This window comes from Tachysurus fulvidraco, chromosome 9 (assembly GCF_022655615.1).
Source record: "Tachysurus fulvidraco isolate hzauxx_2018 chromosome 9, HZAU_PFXX_2.0, whole genome shotgun sequence".
NCBI lineage: Eukaryota > Metazoa > Chordata > Actinopteri > Siluriformes > Bagridae > Tachysurus > Tachysurus fulvidraco.
Genome location: NC_062526.1, coordinates 18564209 through 18586822, shown reverse-complemented (window position 1 = coordinate 18586822; position 22614 = coordinate 18564209). Strand labels below are relative to the sequence as shown.

General features: G+C 41.9%; 1 protein-coding gene across 6 annotated transcripts in view; it reads right to left on the bottom strand.

Annotated features, from left to right (window-relative positions):
* The window catches only part of LOC113656789 (protein unc-13 homolog B), a 75410-nt gene that overhangs the window by 12889 nt on the left and 39907 nt on the right, over positions 1 to 22614 (bottom strand). For 4 of the 6 annotated variants that reach the window (XM_047818337.1, XM_047818335.1, XM_027168186.2 and 1 more), the window contains 4 exons: positions 20747 to 20971; positions 19092 to 19179; positions 816 to 865; positions 140 to 221 (listed from right to left, as the gene is read on the bottom strand). In XM_047818337.1, the coding sequence (XP_047674293.1) occupies positions 140 to 221; positions 816 to 865; positions 19092 to 19179; positions 20747 to 20971 (445 nt within the window). Of the gene's footprint in view, positions 1 to 139; positions 222 to 815; positions 866 to 1452; positions 1476 to 2118; positions 4637 to 10689; positions 11180 to 19091; positions 19180 to 20746; positions 20972 to 22614 lie in introns of those variants that run through there. The other 2 variants (XM_027168184.2, XM_027168185.2) reach the window with 2 other exon arrangements.

Below are 22614 nucleotides of genomic sequence, written 5' to 3'. Positions count from 1 at the left end.
TATTATCATCAGAGAATAACTTCTTCAGTTCCACATGTACTAAACCTCACACTCGGTGATGTTCCAGGTTTCATTACACTTTATTGAATTGTCATAAAAATTTAACAATTTCAAAACACACAGATTTTAAAGTTCTTACCACTTCGCTAACCAAAGGGATCGGTTTCCTCCTGCGCAGATCAGGCATGCTGTCAATCCCAAAGATCCCTCCTCCTCCTCCACTGCACGCGCACACACACACACACACACACACACACACACACACACACACACCCAAACACCCACCCACCCACCCACACACACCCACACACACACACACACACACACACACACACACACACACACACACACACACACACACACACACACACACACACACACACACACACACACACACACACACACACAGCTCTTAGTCATAACTTTTAATTATAAAATGATTCAGTTCAGGTTTCAACTCCAATGACTTTCAGGGAAATTTTAGCGCTGTCATAAACTATTAAATAACTAATTTATACTCTCTCTGTGTGATGAAAATCCCTGAGTGACAGTATTTATTTATAAAAGTTCATTTCACATTATTTATCTGTAGGTTTTAAGTAAGTGTTTATAGTTAAAACGGAGAGAGAGCAAGAGAGCAAGAATGTGTGTATGTGTGTGTGTGTGTGTGTGTGTGTGTGTGAGAGAGAGAGAGAGAGACCGAGAGACAGAGAGATAGATAGATAGAGAGAGAGTGAGAGAGAGAGAGAGAGAGAGAGAGAGAGAGAGAGAGAGAGAGAGAGAGAGAGAGAGAGAGAGAGAGAGAGAGATAATACCCAGTACTGGTCCATGGTTGTGGGTTTGATCCTCCATCTTTACTCTGTGTCTGTTTGGAAAATAAAGCATGATCAACCTATCATGACAACACACACACACAAAAAAACAAAAAAAACAAACAAAAAAAACAGGCCAGTAGGAAAGAGAAAATAAGTTGCCTTGTTGTTTGCTTGATTGAGTTTGGAGTGTACATCAAATCAGAACTGAGGAGCAGGAGCTCAAAACCACAAACCTTTTGACATCACACTTGTAACATAACACTCGAGACACATAACACATGACTCTGCAAAAACAGCGATGACCAGCAGGTCCTCATGCTAATATGTGTTATTACATGTTTAATTTGCTTTTGTCACATGAAGTGTTTGACTCATATAGTCCACATGGTGTCTCTCACCACTCTGGGTTCTCAAACAGGAAACAGAACCTTATTGCTTTAAAGTGCTATAAAAACGTGTGACACTGAATACATGCTGCATTTCTAATGGCTCTCGAAAACAAGGGAGAACAAATATGAGTGAGGGCAATAATCTCGTCATCACACAGACATAGATGGAAGGCTTTCAGAGAAACACAATTAAACATCTGCAGTACAAACAATCGCTTAGTCTCCTTTCAAACAACTTAAAACATCACCTGGACTTCATCCTGACTCCCATCTGCAATCAAACACAGACACACAAACAACAAAAACTACAGTTAGGCAGAATCAATAAGAGAGAGAGAGAGAGAGAGAGAGAGAGAGAGAGAGAGAGAGAGAGAGAGAGAGAGAGAGAGAGAGAGAATTTGAGGTTTTTGCTATCGATTCTTCAATTCTTGAATTGATAAAAGTTTCATGAAGATGTATAATTCATTTTGTATTACAGCCCTCATTACTTTCTTTCTCCGTCTTTTTGTTCAGCTCTGTTCTCAGAGCGAGTGATTAATTTGCCCTGAGTGCAGACATAAGTGGGTGATATAATCAGAAGAGTAAATTAACTCAAAAAGAGGTAAAATTGCACAAAATTATTTGGTTATTTCTGTTTATAAAAACAGTAGAGAGAAATGAGAGACTTTTGTATACGTATGTGTGATATTTTCCCCCACGTGTAGCTGAATACCTCACACCTACATTAACTTTCATAACCTGCTACAGTAAGTTAAATCAAAATTACTGGCCAATTTAAAAAAAAAAATTGGAAGTGTAGGACAAGAAATGAGTTCTCACTTTGATCAACAACATTCTCCACATCAACACTGCAGGATATTACAGAGAAGGTGAAATTAGCTGCGGATGAACATAGTTAAAAGGGTTAAAATTACCTTGGTTGAAATCACCTTCAGACCCTGAGAACATGGTCACCATGCCGAGGCGTCTTCTGCTCTCTCTCTTCTCTCTAAGGATCTGCTGGAAGGTTCTCAGGCACTTTAGTCTACGAACATCTCTCATGCTCAATTCTGAATGTTGGTTTCCTTCCTGTGCTCCATCCTCTGCCTGTGCTCCTGTGGGGTCCTCTGAGGTTTTCTCAGCAGGCACAGAGACTGAGCGTGATTCGGTGGTCAGGTGGTCGGGGTGGCAGACCGTAGTTGTATGGCTAGAGAGCTGCAGTTTTGAGAAAAGCATTGTATCCATAGTATCCATAGCCTGCATGCTGCCCTCAACAGATTCTGTTATGGTGTCACAAGGATTTGAAGAGGATGAGATGGACTCCTTTGGCTCTACATGGTCAGGATCTGATGTGCAGTCTCGAGATGGTGCTGAGCGGTTTGCATTTAAACTGTCTGCTTGTAGGGTCTCAACACAAAGAGAGTCCATCTCCTCACTGGGTGATTCACTGTCCAGAAAGTCTTGCCCTGCTTGAGGCTCACTTGAGCTTTCAGCTTTCTCCACTGTGGCTGCATCATCTGCATCTAGCTTCTTTAATGCCATCTTCAGTGCAGATCTGAAATCCAGCACTGCCCTTCCAAATTTTTTAACATTAAACCCTACATTGTTGCTTTCATGGTGTGTTTCCATCTCCTGTTCAAGAATGTATTCATGAGAACTTGTTGCATAACCTGGCTTCACTAGACAGACTGTGTTCCCTGTAGACTCCGAATTCACAGCAGGGTATGTGCTGGTCTCAGACGAGGAACCTGTAAGATTCACTTTACAATCGGCAACAGTAAACTTATGACTTAGTGTTGAAGGAAGTGTCATTTTGGAATAATCACAAACACCTACAAAATCACTGTAGTCCACAGCTGAGCCCTCAGCATGTCCATCCACCTTGCATGGATTTGGTTTACTTCTATGACCATGACACTCATCCCTACTACATGTGCTAGCAGGAGAATTGTAGTGCAGACTGGAAGAGACTGCAGTGCACTCTGAAGTTGATTCTTCCAGTTCAGTAGAAGCACCTTCATCTCTAAAAAGGTCCCAGGTATCCCTATCTCCAGTGCCTTCTTCAAAACTGTCTTTTCTGAAATACGGATAATCTCCACTCCACCTCGTCTCCCTGCTCCCACTGGGTTCCAGGCTTGTTTGATTCCAGTTCTGTGCCTCATCTCTTCTGTGCACTTGTCCAGATGAAGGTCTCTCCTGGTCAGATTCAGACTTAGAACTCTGACCCGAGGAAAGGGAGCTAGTACTGAAACAGTCCTGACCATCTTGATGTTCGAGGTAGTCAAGACTTTGCTTCCTTCTTACTGTGTTTGGGGATATATCCGAGCTTTGTTCAGGCATACCATGTCCAAGGAGATTATGGCCAGTGTCACTAGTTGTGGTAAATTTAGATGCAGCTCCACAGGAGTCTTTTTGTAGCCTCAGGGGACACGTTTGTTTGCGTTGTTTATCGAACACTTTATACCCTGCTTGCATACCAGAACTCATAGGTTCTAGAGCACGGAGTTTGTCACAGGTCTCTCTAAAAGGACTGTCTGATTGATCATGTTCATGCTTGGACCCTGCACCAGGCCATGTCTCCACACCAGACCTGGTACCTGAGCGAATTCCTTCAATCTCCATTAAAACTGCATCGACACAGCTGGACACCTCTTCAACAGATCCACGGACAGAAGACAGATACTCCCGTAGGTCTGAGATTTCTTCCTGGATTTTATTGATGCCCTTCAGTTCCTTCAGTATATGCTCAATAATGGCACTCGATTCCTCCTCTGCATCAACATCCTCATCTTCCTCCACAATCTTGTCCTGCATCACCATGTTAAACCGGCAAAGCAGATCTTTTCTTTCTGTTGAAGTCCCACCAGCAAGCCCTCTGCCAAATGCAAACGATGGTCCGTTGACATCCTGAGTTGCGTGTAACTCTGTTGGATTGATGTGTTGCAAAGTGCAAGGGATTCGTATGCCTCCCTCTTGGTTCAGCTCGACCTCTCCAACGCAGCATGCTCCTGCAACTCCATCGTGTTCTTTTCCATTTGAGACTGGCGGGAGGTTGCAGACCTCGACAGAAGCAATCCCCCTCCTGCAGCAGCTCTGTTCCTTTTGCATGTCCTTGGCCTCTTCTAGATCTTCCTCTTCAATTCCAGCATAGTAAAGATGTGAAGCTGGAACAGAGTGATCAGCAGAGCCCTGAAGGAGACGGTGGATCTTCCCACGTAGCATGATGGCCACCCTTGGGTTCGGCTGCCTCCTCTTCTGCACCACCGGCTTGTTCTTGTGTCGGCCATACTGTGGGGCCCCGGTCCCTCCCTGGCCATCGAATCGATTGCGAGAGAACATATTTTGAACTGTATGGACACGGGACACCTGAAAGGTCCTGGCTATTCCAAAGAATAATTCACATTACTTATAATTCCAACAATGTAGTAATTTCTTTGTGGGGTTAATCCATGTCTGAGGGAGACAAAAAAAAGAATACTTCTTAGAATAAAGAGTGCTATAGCTTCACAGTAAGTCACGGTGTCTGATCAGATGATTCTCTCAGTGTTTTTAGACTCCAGAACAAAATGCTTTTCCATCTATTACATCTACAAACTACCAGCCTATGAGTGCTCGATTGATCATTTCTTTATTCTCTTATGAAAGATGAATTAATTTCATGCACATTATCCCAATTCTTCCATTAACACTGCAAGTGTTTAGCATTCACCCTGCACACTTCATGCCTTCCAGTCCTGAGCACTGTATTTCAATACTGTTTGACAGTTTGCACACTAATGGGAAGCTTACAGTATGCCACAGCATTGACCAGTCAATGGATCTGACATATGTTTACTGCCAAGATACAAAATGCCAAATCGATGGGAAATAGTCAGGAGACTAAGCGCTATTTTTCAACTTTTCTGTTGTTATGGCAACTCTATTTGTGTACACACCATGCACACTCACAAACACACAACAGTGCCTTCGTTTCGACTACACATTTCATTTGATTCTACAAACTGATAGGTCTTAGATCTTTCTGTCTGTTTATTTTAAAGTGATGATATTATTAAGTCATAATTATGTCTATAATAATGTCCTCCAATGTCACTCTATAGTGTTTCAAATTCTGTTAACAGACAAAACAGACACAACAGATACTGTGGTTACATCAGACTGGCAAACATTGGGAGTAATACTGCTCCTCATGTCAAACCCCTGTACAACTGAATCACGCCCCATTGTGTGTGATGGTGATTAAGTCAGTAGTTACGTCACAGTTCTGAACACCGCTGTGTGAATTTCACTATCAAATCCTCAGTACAACTCAACTGAATATGTCTGTTAGAGAAACTATTAAAACATTACGAGACTTTAATTACAAGGGTGTGTGTGTGTGTGTGTGTGTGTGTGTGTGTATGATTTATCAGGCTTTATGTACTGTTCTAATAGTACATGCAGTAGTAAAGCATGTACTATTAGAACAGTACATAAAGCCTGATAAATCATCTGGCACAGTGAAAAGAACACAAATAGAACATAATGACCCTCAATATATCTGTAAGGAGAAATGCACAACATTCTGCGCGCGCGCACACACACACACACACACACATGGCTGTCTGTCACAGCAGATGTCACATCTCCCCTTAGACATGTAGCAATCACTGAATCATTCTCCTACTCACACACATCATTCATTTGGGAGAAAAGTTCTCATCCAGGAGGCTGCAGACGTTTAAACACACATGCCGAGTCTAACACACACACCGAGTCTCACACACACCCAGTCTAACACACACACACACACCGAGTCTCACACACACCCAGTCTAACACACACACAGGCTGACATTCAGTTTCTTACAAAAGGTAGACATGGACAGGGCTTCACAGAACACACACACAAACACACACACAAACACGGAGAGATAAACAAAAGTCTTTATGAACGGTTACTTTAGAATATTCCTCTAAACTCCATGGCAACATCAGACAGAAAACAGCACACATCATGGAACAGAAGAGAGAGACACCCAGCATCACACTGAGGACTTCAGAGATTCATCATGTCTGTTGTTTATTTACTGTCTTTTACTTTAATGTGTAAATGATAAACACTGTGTCCTGCTGCTATAGTGCAGTTATCAATGACAAGTGTGATGAAGCAGAGATACTGTGACCACACTGAATGTCCCCTTGTTCTTGTATCACAGCAGATATTTTTATCTATTTGTTTTGTTTATCGTTGCAGTTAAAGTTCCTGTTGTCACTTTTGTGATAGCAGCTATAAACAGTGGTTCCCTCATCAGCCAAACTTTATCCTATCACTTTTAAAATAAAAATCGCAGCTTGTCATGTTACAGAGAATCCAAAAACTCCTCTGTCCTGAAGATGTGGGACTATAAAAACTTCAATAATGATGTTTTTGTGTCTGTGAGTTTTTGAGCTGCTATTATGCAAACCGTAAGCTGCAAGAAGGTTTGATTTGTAAACAGATTGTAAACAGAAATTCATTCCCAGTTCATCTTAATGGGTGAAGTGTGGAAATGATGATTTGTTAAAAGATGCAATTTCACACGTGGGTTGATTTTTCATTGGTTTTTTGCAGGAAGTTTAATTCTTTAATCTCTCTAGACTTCACTTTTAGATGACAGGAGACGGCCGGTTTCTGAGAGTCAGCTTTATTTTATGGATTTTTGTAAATTCCATCATGCACAGACTGCTCAAGCATAAACACACCCTTGTCAAATCAAATATCGGAACCGAGTCATTTGGTAAAATCAGGAGCTGTAAAGGTGTCTCCATGCCAAAGATGAACGAGACGTGTTGTATATAAACCAAATAAAGGCGTGGAGGCGAGGACGTTTCACTATACACTTTACTGGAGCATCATTTATAAGAGTGCATGCTGCAGTTAGACTCACAGACATGGGGTCTGTCACCATGGAAACCTCATGCTACCTGTGAGCAGGTACTTTAATCAGTTCTATAGATATCTCTCCATAAACACACCAATTTACAGAGAGACAGACAGAGAGAGAGAGACAGAGTGTCAGATAAATGGCATGTGAGAGAGAGAGAGAGAGAGAGAGAGAGAGAGAGAGAGAGAGAGAGAGAGAGAGAGAGAGAGAGAGAGAGAGAGAGAGAGAGAGAGAGTTTACAGTTGAAAAATAATGGTTTCTGACACGGTGTTAAGATCACCGTTTTCCTGCATCTAAGCAACTTTCTTTTTGACTACTTCACTGCAGAATCGGAGGCAGGAGAAAATCTCTAATTAGTGATCATGTGACTGTGGCGTGTCTCGTTCCCTCCTCTACACGGTCCGGGGTTGAGTCACCACCGTCATTCTGTCAAAACACTTTTACTCACTGATTCCCTTCACTAGCAGAGCTACAAGTAAACCATCTGCACCTTCCATGTGTCTAAATAAATCCTGATTCTCTGCATGGCAGACATGCACTGATCTATAACACCCCAGGCTGCACGTCATACCACGCGTTCTTTTTAAATACATTCGCGTGGCAGCTTGTTGACAGAAAATAAACGCACTGACGAAGCGATGCTGGCTCATTAGTGTAATGTCTCAGGTTTTACAGAGAAAACAAACACACCTGAAAGTGAAAAGCTTTAATTAAACACTGACATGATATCTTTCACACTGTGGAGTTAAACGTAATTACTTTTTACAAGCTAATCATATTCAAACGTATAGAAGACAAAGCCCCGCCCACCTGGATACACTCTCTTAGTCTGAAGTGCACTGGAAGAAAAACATCTGCAAGCCTTTATTAAAACTTCTGGATTAAAGGCAGTGAAATCTGTGTTCTGACACAAGATGTGAGAGCAGGAGAAGTGATCTGAGATGAAGTGATGACCGACAGGTCACATGACTCTACTCTGGCAGCTCTCTCTAGAACAGCGTCTGATTAAAAGCAATAACTATGTCGGAGTTTCACATGTTGTAATGCAGTAGTGGCCGTCCTGTTGCTGTCTCTGCCTTTAACAGTAATCATTGAGTTCCCAAACAGCTGCTCCGAGGAAATGTGACCTGTAGCTGCTTCATGAACAGGGACCGAAGACTTCACGGCTGATGGAGTGATGAAGACGGAAATGAATCAGTCTAAAGGTCAGACAGCCAAATCGGAATCAATAAGCCACAGTAACACGAGCAGGAGTCCAGGAAATAACGTTATAAAGTGAGTTCTGATTAAGATGCTGATCTCTGGACTCGAGTAACATTAGCGTTAACTTCAAGAGCTAAAAAAATTATTAGAAAGTAACATTTCAAATCTATCTGAAAGCACGACTCAACCTCTAGGGTTGTGAAGTTCAGTCGATCACAGTTTCCTCTGTGAAAGTAGAAACTCAGCTTCAGAAATTCACCAGAGGGAAAACAAAATAAACAATAATAAATCTTTTTTGAAAATGTACCATGTTAATTTTATCAGCTTTTACGGATCATGATAATAATGTTATATTGTATCACACGGACGTAACGCACACAGGCTGTAATCAGAAGTCTCTCTCACTATCTCTCTCTCTCTCTCTCGCTCTGTCAGTCTCTCTCTCTCTCCCTGTCTCTTTCTAGTGTTCTTCAGAATCTCTCTATATAGTTCAATTCAGTACTTCAGTACTTCAATTCAGAAGCACAGAGAGCTTTGTAGGTTTTGTTGTGACTGAAGTTCTGATGAATACTGATGAATATTTTGATGAAAAACGGTGTCTTTCACCGACTCGACACTTTACACAGAGGAACCTGTCTCACTCTGGTCTCTGACACAGAGGACCCTGAGGAGGATCTTGAAAGTGTGATGGGGTCCACTGCTCGCTCGTGCTACACACATACACACACAGAGCAGATGCTGGTACTGTATATAAACGCTGAGCAGAGTGATCAGTACACAGACTATGGGGGTTTCTCGTATATATATATATATATAGTGAAATATATATATAGAAAATACATTTATTATTGTTTTCGTAGCTTATAAATCTATTTTAAATCTATTGTATATAAATCTATTTTAGCTTACTCTCTTCAAATGGCTTGTAGGCCTGCTGCATTTTTTATTTATTTTTTTTGGCGCATTTTGGCAGGAAGTGCTTTTCAATTAATATTTGCCTGATTACATTCATTTGAATTCCATTTGGGATTAGATAAATATAATGCTTACGTTTTATTTAACTGCAATGGGTAGATTTTATTCCAAACATTTTTATTTAAAATTTAATTCAATATTTGCCTCAAAATCAAAAACACAATTATATTGAATACATTTTAACCAAAAACATTCATTCAAATCTACATGACCACAGAATCATTTCTGACAGTGCACAGTGTACCGCCTGGGTTTTATAGCAATTTCAGTTTAACATCAAACTGTAGCACAATTATATATCTAAGTATAAATACAGAAACACAAAGCTGCATGCTGAGCTCCCGAGCTAGCTAATACTGTGTATCGTAGTTGTCATGGAAACAATGTTTTCAAACGTGTTCTTGAATAGCTAATAAAACTGTGCCACTATAATTTATTTTATAGAGTTTAGTCATGTTTAAAGTGTTTTAATGGGGTAAAATGTAGAGAGACCTGGGGAGATTTTTGCTGAACAACAAATTATTCTTTGATAAACGCAGACAACACACCAGAGACAGAAAGACAGACAGATAGGTGGTCAGATGGACAAACAGACAGGCAGGCAGGTAGGTATACAGTCAAACAGACAAGCTCATAGGGAGACAGGCAGACAGGTGTGAGGATGTGATAGTAAGTATATAATAATATTCGATCTGCAACCTCCTTCGTCCTTCACCGCTGTGATCTATTTTTTTTTTATTGAGTCTGATCAAACGTCAGCGTTTTGAAGTCACGTGATGAGTCGTTTGTTTAGGACTAGCAGGTGACAAACAGGAAGAACTACATCCACACTGCCTGTGTTTCTCAGTCCAACAGTTACTACTTCAGTCAGGTGTTGATCACTTCACTGTCTTCTTATTTACTTTATAACTAAATGAATAAAACAGCTTCCAAATGGATTTTTAGTTAATTTGTCATATATTGAGTGTTTCAGTTGAGATCAAAATAATTTGACTAGAATCAGAAGGTATCAGTTGATACTCCAGGGTTCAGGAGTAAGTCAAGGTGCCTCTGTTCTATGCCTCTGATCTGATCCAGCACTGACACGCCTCTGACTCTGTACCCAGGGACACAGCAGTGTGGAGTCACTGCAGGAGACACCACTGGAGGTGCACGTGGAAGCTCAGACGTTGTTTCTCCAGGCTATGTTAAATTTATGCTAATTGGTGCAAGTGTAGTTTGTTTACTCGACATGTTAAACTAAACACTTAACGCTCTCATATCCACAGAGCTACTGCTGTCCTGCTGCCATTCTGAACCACATCTGCTATAAAAACTATGAGTCTGATGAGAACAACACACATACACATGCAGCAGAGATGCAAGAGAAGGAGAGGAAGAAGAAGAGGAGGAGGAAGAAGAAGAAGGAGCAATGAGAACTTACCTCACACTGTCAACTTTCTCAGTCCCTGAACTCTGAGCGGAGATATGAAGCGAGGCTGAGCTCAGACATGTTCCACTCTGAGAATTCAACAGGTTCACAGCAGCAATCACAGCTTACACACCCTGAACGCACACACACTGCATACAAGCCACCTCGTCTCTCTCTCACTCTATATCTCTCTCTCTCTCTCTAATTGTCCGTCTCTCTCTCTCTCTCTCTGTCTCGCGCTCACTCAAGCTTGTTGCTCAGTCTCTTCTGACTAAGCGCTCTCTCTCTCTCTCTCTCTCTCTCTCTCTTTCTCTCTCTATCTCACTTTCTCGCTCTCCGTGCCGTCTGCTGTCTTATTCTCTGTCGTTTTCTTTCTTCTCTTCCTTCTCCTTTATAATTACTGAACACTGGCACCATTGCTAGTCCACACACCACCTCCGTGCTCTCTCTCTCTCTCTCTCTCTCTCCCTCTCCCTCTCTCTCTCTCGTACACAGTTATGACAACCGTATGAGATGAGCAGGCTCTGATCCTTCTCGTGAATCTTCTTTCCACTGTGATGAACAGATGAATTAAACAGCGAGGACAAGAAACGGATCTGTGGTCCAAACAAAAATCATTAAATATCCAGAATATTCCCCTGTGTTTATACATTATGTTATAAAAGCTCAATTATTTCTCTACTGCTGAAGTAGAACATTTGAATGGTTGTGTTGTGTTTATTTACACATTCTTTAAAAAAATGTCTGGATTTCTTTTTTTCAGCCATTTTCCCGTAGTTATGGAGTGGGCGGAGCTACAAGGCAGAATTATTCTATCCAGAAATCAGAGCCAGTAAAATGTGTACATCAAACAAAAGCACTACCGAAAGCTAGCACGTGGGATTACGTTACCTAGGAAACGTCACTGTCTATCAGTATGACATCTGACACGCCGACGCAATTGTAAAGTGAAGGAGAGATGGATTTACGTTTACGCTCCTTTTCATTGAGACTTAGAGGCTGCTTCATGTTCTAGTCTGATGTAGCAGTAAAAGTTAACACGTGTACACTGGATATTTAAATGCAGATCAGATCTGGAAGACCAGAGACACCAAGAGAAATTTAAGAGCCAGTGGAGGAATGAGATGCCGCTTCCACTCGTCTCTAAAAAAAATAAAATAAATAAAGCTGTCATGTTCAGATCACCCACAAGCAGCTATATTTAACTGGTTTGATCAGATTTTTAAGGAAATTGTATCACTTATCCATCAGATATGAGACTCACTCCTACACAGAGCAGAAAGACACACACAAACACACACACACACACACACACACACACACACACACACACACACACACAGCTGAGCATTTCACTGAAACCCATCTCCAATCCCCCTGCACTCACAATCCTGTAAGGAACCTGATCCACTAAACTTCAGCGTCACATCAGCAGGATGGATTCTGCTTTCAGAACCAAACTTACTTTTGAGACAAAGATTCTGCACAAGACACAGAGCCTCCTGGGGCTTTTGTGCACTTTTCTGGCAATAAAGTCCAGCATCAGGAATGTAGATGACATGATTAAGTAGGGAATATTGCAGAAAGATTGAATCTGAAACGTTTCTGAAAAGTTTCAGGATTAGGAGAGATACAGGAACGCTTCAGAGTCGAGCCTTGTGTTTGTTGAACCTGAGGGTGATGCTGATCTGTTCCTGTCTCTGTGACCTGTTCCTGACCCGTTACTGTTTACTGCAGTGTGAATCTGACTTTCTGTCATTACAACGTGGTTCTTTACTTAAGCTTCTATAAGTCTTTGAGGATGAGCTCTGTGTGAGAAGTGAGTTGATGTGTAGATTCCTCCCAGTATAAGGATGAGGGTTTGTTTTTGTTTCTCTCTGCTCGATTAGTCGTAGTCTCTCTTACATTTCCATTGAAACAGCCTTCCAACATGTCAGAGTGTCAAGAGAAATCCTCAGCTGCAGCAGAGGGACAGAGGACGAACCTTAATCCCTGACACTGCAGCTCCCAAACCACCCCAAACTCCCTGCCCTCCTTCGCTCTGATTGGCTGTTTGAGATGCCTGAATGACTGGATGATCAGTAAGGAAACATCTGTGTGTGTAACCACACCGTGCTGTAGCAGAAACATCATCATCCTCGTCTCAGTGAGCTTTATTTTTTCTCATATCGCGCCTTGAGGTTTATAGCCCCGCCTCCATGATTGATGGACAGCTGCGAGTTTTAAACATCACGAAATCGCCGATCTGATCCGAGGCTGTAATTATTGTAGTTATTATTTAAAACAAGGAGTTTAACTACAGACTTCACAGCTAGAGGACTCATCTATTATAAACCTGTAATTAAGTGTTGTATTAAATAAAGCACACTGCTTCTCTACTGTGGTTTTTAATTAATGGTTGATGTTAATCCATTCAGAGAAACTTCTTCATTCAGAATTTTCTTCTTTCACTGTAATCAAACACAGTGAATGTTGTTAAAGACTCCGTTTGATTTTTCTCCGGCTGTAAAAAGAGGCACAGAGACAGCGGGAAATTACCCATCTCACACTCTGACTGTCTGCTCTCCTGTAGTGAAGTCTAGTTTAAACAGAACACATCAGTGAAACAGAGGAGCAGAGGGAGGGATGATGATTGTGCAGCTTTGTTTTCTCGTGTTTTAACATTAATCCGTTAAAGATTGGGAAATGTGGGAGAAAGCAGCAGGATGGAGAGCTGGAGAGACGGAGGAGGAGGAGGAGGAGGAGGAGGAGAGCATTTCCATGGTGACCTTCAGCCAATGTCATCCTCCTTTGAGCCTTCAAAGTTAGAACACGACTAGAATACACAATCTCTCTCTCTCTCTCTCTCTCTCTCTCTCTCTCTCACACACACACACACACACACACACACACACACACACACACACACACACACACACACACTTTCCTAATGTCCTCCAGCTCTGTGGCTTATCCTCAACAGAGCAGCATTCTTGCAGCTCAGACAGATTCCCAAAGCCTAAAAACAAATAAACGTCTGAGCAGCTCAAGCTTACACCAGAAGTAGACTGAACTCTAAAACACAAGAGGACTAAAAGTTTCCAATAAAATGTCAGATACAGAGCCACCGTCTTCTCTCACATCTCAGAACAGTACACTAAACAAACTCATTAGCATGATCACACACTTCTCCATTAACAGCATGCTCCTTACTGCAGGATCTCCTGGAGTTTAAAGTCTTCATGCTGATGTTTAACTCTTTAATCTGCAGGAGAGAAGCCTAGACCCAGCGAGCTGAACTCTGACTGGCTACATCATCATCTTTAGCCAGTCAGAGTTCAGCTCGCTGGGTCTAGGCTTCTCTCCTCTGTGATTTACACAGACAGATGAAGATACAGATTATTAAAAATATTAAAAGCTCAGTTTATTTATAACTCTACTTTCTCACACTGAAAGTATGTGTGGTGATCTGAGCAGTAAAAGATCGGACAGTTACTGGAGAAGACGTGTAGAGTGACTTCAGTGGCAGCAGCTGTATGGAGGAAGACGGTTCTGAACTTTCAAAGAGATGTAAAATCCTTTCAACTGCAGCACAGGCAACATGAACAAGCTTCTAGATCAATGCCCATGTGGAGTAAACAGGTTTAAATTAGCAAAGAAATATCCTTCTGTCCATATTCACATCGGAGTGAGTGACGCATCACACACACACACACCCACCCACACACACACACGATGAACAGGAGCTGAGTGTGAGCAGGTCTGTTTCCCTTTTTACTTGTTCTCGTCTTCAAACTTACAAACTTCTCCTCTAATTTATCACTCATTCCACTGTAGAGAGATTCACCCTTATCTGGGTCACACGACACACCCCATCACCCTGCTCAGGGTCACACTGGACACACCCCATCACCCTGCTCAGGGTCACACTGGACACACCCCATCACCCTGCTCAGGGTCACACTGGACACACCCCATCTTACTGCTCAGGGTCACACTGGACACACCCCATCACTCTGCTCAGGGTCACACTGGACACACCCCATCTTACTGCTCAGGGTCACACTGGACACACCTCATCTTACTGCTCAGGGTCACACTGGACACACCCCATCACCCTGCTCAGGGTCACACTGGACACACCCCATCTTACTGCTCAGGGTCACACTGGACACACCCCATCACCCTGCTCAGGGTCACACTGGACACACCCCATCACTCTGCTCAGGGTCAAACTGGACACACCTCATCTTACTGCTCAGGGTCACACTGGACACACCCCATCACTCTGCTCAGGGTCACACTGGACACACCCCATCTTACTGCTCAGGGTCACACTGGACACACCTCATCTTACTGCTCAGGGTCACACTGGACACACCCCATCACCCTGCTCAGGGTCACACTGGACACACCTCATCTTACTGCTCAGGGTCACACTGGACACACCCCATCACTCTGCTCAGGGTCACACTGGACACACCCCATCTTACTGCTCAGGGTCACACTGGACACACCCCATCTTACTGCTCAGGGTCACACTGGACACACCCCATCACTCTGCTCAGGGTCACACTGGACACACCCCATCTTACTGCTCAGGGTCACACTGGACACACCCCATCATCCTGCTCAGGGTCACACTGGACACACCCCATCATCCTGCTCAGGGTCACACTGGACACACCCCATCATCCTGCTCAGGGTCACACTGGACACACCCCATCATCCTGCTCAGGGTCACAGTGGACACACCCCATCACCCTGCTCAGGGTCACACTGTACACGCCCCATCACCCTGCTCAGGGTCACACTGGACACACCCCATCTTACTGCTCAGGGTCACACTGGACACACCCCATCTTACTGCTCAGGGTCACACTGGACACACCCCATCATCCTGCTCAGGGTCACACTGGACACACCCCATCATCCTGTTCAGGGTCACACTGGACACACCCCATCACTCTGCTCAGGGTCACACTGGACACACCCCATCATCCTGCTCAGGGTCACACTGGACACACCCCATCATCCTGTTCAGGGTCACACTGGACACACCACATCTTACTGCTCAGGGTCACACTGGACACACCCCATCATCCTGCTCAGGGTCATACTGGACACACCCCATCATCCTGCTCAGGGTCACACTGGACACACCCCATCACCCTGCTCAGGGTCACACTGGACACACCCCATCTTACTGCTCAGGGTCACACTGGACACACCCCATCTTACTGCTCAGGGTCACACTGGACACACCCCATCTTACTGCTCAGGGTCACACTGGACACACACACCATGTGAGCTGCTCCACCGCTAGTTCTCCCTGAATGCTTTATTAATGTTCATTAGTGTTTTCTTGAGAAGTTTGATAGTCTTACAGGTGTAACAGTCAGATTCTAATCTAAAGCTCTGCTCGGTTATTAATCCTCTGATAGAAATGAAGATACTTATCATGTTCCTCTGTTGCTGAGACCCAACACCTCATCTCTCTTTGAGCCCAGAGCATAGCCCTGAGGTTACTGAGGGTCTGAACATGTGTACACACACAAACACACACAGTTTTTAATGCAGAGCTGACATTCACTGACTCTTCCTTTAGTCCTCAAATTTTCAGCAGCTTCATTAGCACTTCACTAAGAGATCAATAAACCTCACATTCATCTGTTTAATCATCCGATCTTCAACGGCGTCTGACACTCATGTCACGATTCATTTCTGTGTCCTTCACTTTAAACTTCTTTCGTAGACACCCTGGTCTATTCTCAGTCCAGTGACTGGCTTAATGGTTTCGAGCTGAACACAAATCATCACAGCGCGTTATGAAAAGAAGAAAGTGATAGAATTAAATACAGATTCTAATGAATCGAGTCGTGTCCTCGAGAATATCTCAGAAATCACCAAGAATAACTCTCAAAGTTAAAGTCGGAGAAACATTAGGAAAGTGGGTGTGTGTCAAGGGACAAGGTAGAGACAGAGAATGTGTGTGTGTGTCCTGAATGCGATTTATCATTTAGTGATCATCAGTGAAATGGAGGTAAATAGACTCTAGTGGTTGCCACAACAACTGCTGAGACTAATCACACCATATTTGCATGAAGTGATGGAACAGATGAGTGGAGCAGATGACTTGTGCCTTCACTTCATCTCTCTCTCTCTCTCTGTATTGATTTGAAAACTTTATGCCATGCTCACACATTTGTCACACTGCAGAAAGTGTGTAAGGACGTTGTGTAGTAAAGTAGCAGGTTGAAGTGGATTTACAGCAGAGGCGAGTCGATGTGTTTCAGCTCTCTGGACGATGGACTGGAGCGAGCTTCCTGCCGCTGCAGAGACACAATAAATAACCGGGTTCCAGTCACCAGGACCAAAAACACATTAAAAAAATGTCAGGAACACAAAGCCATCATCATCATGTTATACCATCATCACTTTGGATCAAGGTTGTGTTTCCATAGTAATTCTACTGTTGCCATGGCAGGTTTGCCATTTTACAGAAGAAAAGAACTTTATGGAATATTCTGTGAGATTATCCTTAATAATCCCTGATGCTCTGAAACTCCACAGCAGAGCTCAGAATGAAGAGAAGTGAAGAGCTAACACACGAACAGAACAATACACTTCCACATTAATTGCACACACACACACACACACACTTTGAGAAGAGGTCAGAAGTGCAGGAGTGTGTGAGATGCATGTTGGAGGATGGTGATCATCTGGAGACACGTTTCCACCCTCACACTTTTCCTGTCACAGCTTTTGTCTTCATCCAGAAATCAACCTACAATTCCACACAGCTGTGGAAGGCATCATCCCTCATACACACACACGCACACGCACAAAACATGTGTGTGTATGTACAGCCGAGAGCTACAGTAGAACATGTACATCCCTTCATCTAGTGCTGAAAATAAAGCTCAAATATACACACACTAAACATTCCAGCAGTTCCGCAAATCTCCATTACGCTCAAAAGTTTGTATCCTCTTTGAGATGCACGAGTTGTTTAAATGTTTAAAATTAATGAGTCTGATGCCTTAAACCAGCTGTGTGTTTGCTTTGTTATGTTTTAATTAAAAGCCTTAAAAATCATTTCACTTCATCATTTCATTCTCAGAGCCACGACATGCACATGACCCTGATGTTCATCAGCGAACAAACATAACTGATATATAAACATTAAATAAAGTTAATTCAGTATGACACATCCAGATTCTGTAGATATTTACTATAATTATAGTTGCAGCTCATATGAATCAATGCCTTTTTTTATATTAATATTAAAATATTAAAGTGACTGTCCCCAGAACAGGTCAAAACCTTACATAAGAAAATAAACCAAAGTTAATGAACAAAATGTATTATATTAGTTTATATTATTATAATAACAAAAATGCAGTGTACAAGTGTAGATACAAATTGTGTAGACATGAATACACAGGTAGTGTAGATGTAGAAACATGTCATGTAGGCCTGAACACGCATGTTGTGTAAATGTAAGCACACGTTGTGTAGATGTAAAAAAAAAAAAAACACTTTGTGTAGACATGAACACACATGTTGTGTAGAAGTAAACACATGATGACGTACTCCCAGTCACTGTAACCCAAAAGCAGCCACTGGTATTACAGTCTGCAAAGAGACTTCAGAAAAAAACTTTTCAGTAAAGCTCTGTGTGGGTGTGCGAATGTCAACAGCACTTGCGTTTCTCTCTGTTAGATTCCTGCATTAATAATAAATCGACTCAGGAATAAAAAATAAAAAAAGGACGGGAAAAACACAGAGAGAGATACATTAAGCCAACATCCTAAAACCATCATAGTGTTAATTCATCTGAACTGGAAAACAACGCAGCAGTGATAACGGTGCAGGAAATGTGAAAAAAAAGAGTGCCATTTAGACTATTAGCTTCCAATTAGCATAGGCATGCAAATGTATGAGGTCCATGAAGCATGTTAGTGTCATTACCATTTAAATCAGATTTTATGAAAGCTGTATTCTCTGCACTGACATTTTGCCTAAATCAGAACATTCAGTATGAGCAGCGTGTTGATGGTATCAGACCTCTTGGTTTGGAGGTCTCCCAAAAACACACTTCACACCAACCACATACACCAGAGTGAAAGAGTCTGGTATTATTCTATAATTCAGAACCTCTATCTGATTATTGGACAAAAGGGTAACGTCTCCATACAAAGAAAAGATCAGAAAAAAAACAACAAAAAACATCTAGACAAAAATATACCTCCAGTTCTGCCTCAAGTGAATCTCAATCAAGCACACAACAAGGCCAGGTCAAGAGTCAGAGAAAAGTGTAAGAAAGATAAAGACGAGAGGGAAGACAGATAGAGAGAATTAACAAAACAAAAAAAAAAGGTAGGAAAACAGAGTACTGATATGCTGCAGAGAGAACGGTGTCTCTCTCCTACCTGGTGCAGGTGAACTCGGACTTTATTGATGGCCTTTAGCCAGCGGAGGCGGGACGAGGCGATGGGAGGAGAATCGATTTTGAAGGAACTAAATGGAAAAAAAAGTTAGACTTGAGGGCAAGCTGTGTGGGAGGTAACTGAAAACAAAAGCAACACAGTGTTAGGAGCTCAGACTGCAAATCTAAAATTATTAATAAATTCTTCATCGGCATGGTGACAAAATACAAATATCACTGTAGTTACAAATTCAACATCTTCAAGATTTTTCATTTTAGGCATAGTGATTCAGTGTCACATTGTCATTCAGCAGCCGAGTCATGAAGAAAGTCTGGGTACATGATGACTGACAGCAGCCACAGCCAATCAGAAGAGACAGAGGGATACAATACAGCAAACAGGACACGGGTAGTAGATGCATAGACGGCAACAGAGAGAGGCTAGCAGGTGCTTCAGCATCCCCAAGAAAGAACAAAGCTCCCCCATAGCACCATCAAACTTTTGTTTACTTAAAGCAATAATATAAAGACTGTGTTCTACTTAATAATTTAGTTACTAATTTAAAAGAACAAATAAAATAAAGTAAATTACATTTTATTCAAAAATTGGAGCGGTTTCTTGTGCCAAATAATGGACCTCGTAATTCTAATTCAGATTTCGCTTCTAGTTAAAATGAGAATACAAACATACCTCAGCTCGAGGTACAGAACGGTTGAGATGTTAATTGTTCGGATTGTTGGATTGTGGCGTGAAATTGCAACTTAGCATTTCTGGCCATAAATACTCGAAGAGCGAAGGCCCTGTTGTTATTTTGGTAACTGCCCGGTGCTATACTGTAGGTGTTTTTATGTATACAGTGCTTCTTTAATTTCATAAAAAAAAGTTGCACTGTCCTGATAGTTTGAGACTTACAATAGTAACCAGTTACTATCATTAAGCAGTATCTGGTAAATATAAAGTATCTACCAGATACTTAAAGTGCTATAAAGTAGGAGTTTGTTGTATTGCCATTGACTGAATTTCTGGTGTTCAGCCTATGCGATTTCTAAGCGACATATGTCTATGTGAGGTCATTTCATTTTGTAATCTGAGTGCTTCTTTAATATCATAAAATATAAAAAAATAAAAATGATTAAAAACATAAGTCCAATACCTATTTTGCTAATATAATTTGTAATGGCTCAGCTCCCCCTGTAAATAACCACCCCAGAGAAGATGTAATATTTATTTATTAGTGTAAAATGATCGGAATATGTACCCTTAGCTTGTAAAGCTTATGTGATAGAGAGCTCACGATAGAGCAATGTGAAGAAGCTAAACAAACATCACTATTTTAAACTCTGATATATTGACAAGAGTGAGTCGAGTGTCTGTGTCTTTTAATCCTCAGGTCAGGGTTTTAGTGAGCACGTTAAAAATATCTTGATTCTATGTTTACTCGACAGTAACTGCACACTGGATATAACAACATATCAGTACAGTTTCAAAACAAAAAAGTATTCAGCTTTGAATTATATCAAGGAGGTTGAAATATTCAGTTTGTACTTCTGTCTGCAGTCAGAAGGCAAATACTCCCTCAAACCACCTTTCAAATATAACAAAAGCAGCAATTAGCAAGAGCTAATCAGACATTGTTATTCTACGTGATTACATCGTACCTCTCCGACCGGGCAGGAAGGACGTTCTCTTTACTTGGCTCTTGCGAATTCGTTCGTGTCTCTCTTTCACCCTTCTCTAGCTCCTGTGAGGACAGTCGAGGATGAGTGGTGACAAGAGGTCGGATCTGGCTCTCTGGGTCATTTCTCTCCTCTGGTTCAGAGCTGAACTGGGAACTGGCCTGGCTCAGGTTACCAGACGAGCCAAACCGAGAGCTGTCCACTGGGCTGAACACACACACATGAAGGGTCACATAATCTAATGAGCAGAGTGTGTAAACATGAATGTTTATAATTGTATTCATAACCAACAGAGACCTGCTTCTGTCTGAACTATGTATTAGTTCAAGCCTACATGCACCTGATTAATTGACTGGAATCTGATCAATTACACCGTTTTCAATATAGAAAAGAGCTCAGATAGTTTGGTGCTTTGCTTTGGCTTGCAGGGCTCAGTGGGATTATTCTGGATGAGTAAGGGAAAAGAACTAGCCACGTTGAGGTCAATATAGGGATATAAACACCAGAATTAATACACAGTAAAACAAGCTATTAAGGTCAAAAAAGACAAGAGGCAACCAGAGAGCAACCACACCGCACTGTTTGGGCATCACTTTTTTTTTTTTTTACCTTCTAGAAAAACATCAAGAAGATTTTGAGACTCCGCCACATTTGCACTTTATGCCTTAGTGAGACCTGTACTGTCATCTGCTCTGTTTAACCATGAAGATTTACTATCCTTGGGGTTTTGCTGAAATTACATTTGCTATTACCTTTTCTCCACGTCTACAGCATAGCCTATAACTCTGTGACTTTCCCTGCATAAATCTCCTAGCATTCATTTGATGTAAACAAACTGGCTGGAGGTAATGGAATAATTCAGGCTGACTGAAAGGAAAGAAACGATCCACCCATATATTCAAAGCTAATATATAAAAATGCTGGCAAGATTCATGCATTGCGCCTCTATCAACGCCACTCAGTCTGGGCCTCAGGCAGCAGACTTTCTGTGCATACTTGTGGGTTTATACATTTTTCAGGTTGAGCTTTGCATGAAAACAAATACTTTTAATGTATTATATTCTAAAATATATTCTTGTTTAAGACGACCTCACTTTCAGCGATCATTTTGAATATGGTCGGTTACCCTTTTTTACTGTTTACTATATTACTTTAGAAAATAATGCAATTCATTCAACATCAACTTCAAACATGGCAGCAATACTCAAGGGGAGGGACTAAGGGAGTCAACATACATCAAACTACAGCACAGGGAACTGGAGGAGGTGGAGATGGAGGGTAGGTCTCACAGCACGGTATGGTAAACAGTCTCAGCACAGCTATATATAATTTTCCTACTAGCCTTCTGCTATGCTTATTCTTCAGTGGACTCTCTGGTAGCTGTCCCATGGCATGATCTGTAGCATTCTTATCCTTCTGTGTCAGAAAGGGATCAGCTTCATCTTTATTTTCCTCTCCAGGTTTGGACATATCCTGCTTTACTCTTAACAGACTTTCTAGACTCGAGTCAAAACTTTGTTGTTTATCTGAAGCGGTGTCATCTGGTTCCTCTGTATCGCTGGAATCTGGGCTCTCTGTGACATCTGATTCGATTGATAATATTTCAATATCTAGTTCTTTAATGTCATTTTTGTTTTCTACTGGTGTGGTTACAACTGTAGAAGGTGTCTGATAAGCTGCTGTTCTTTGCAACGGAAAGCCTAATTTCTTCCCAAACATTGATGGAGCAGACATGTGTTCTTCCTTTAGAAGGGATGACTTCTCTTCTTTAAAGAGGCCAGCAGAAAATCCTTTGAGGCTTGCAAACAAACCTCCTGAGTCAGGTGGTTGCTGAGGCAGCTTTATTTCAG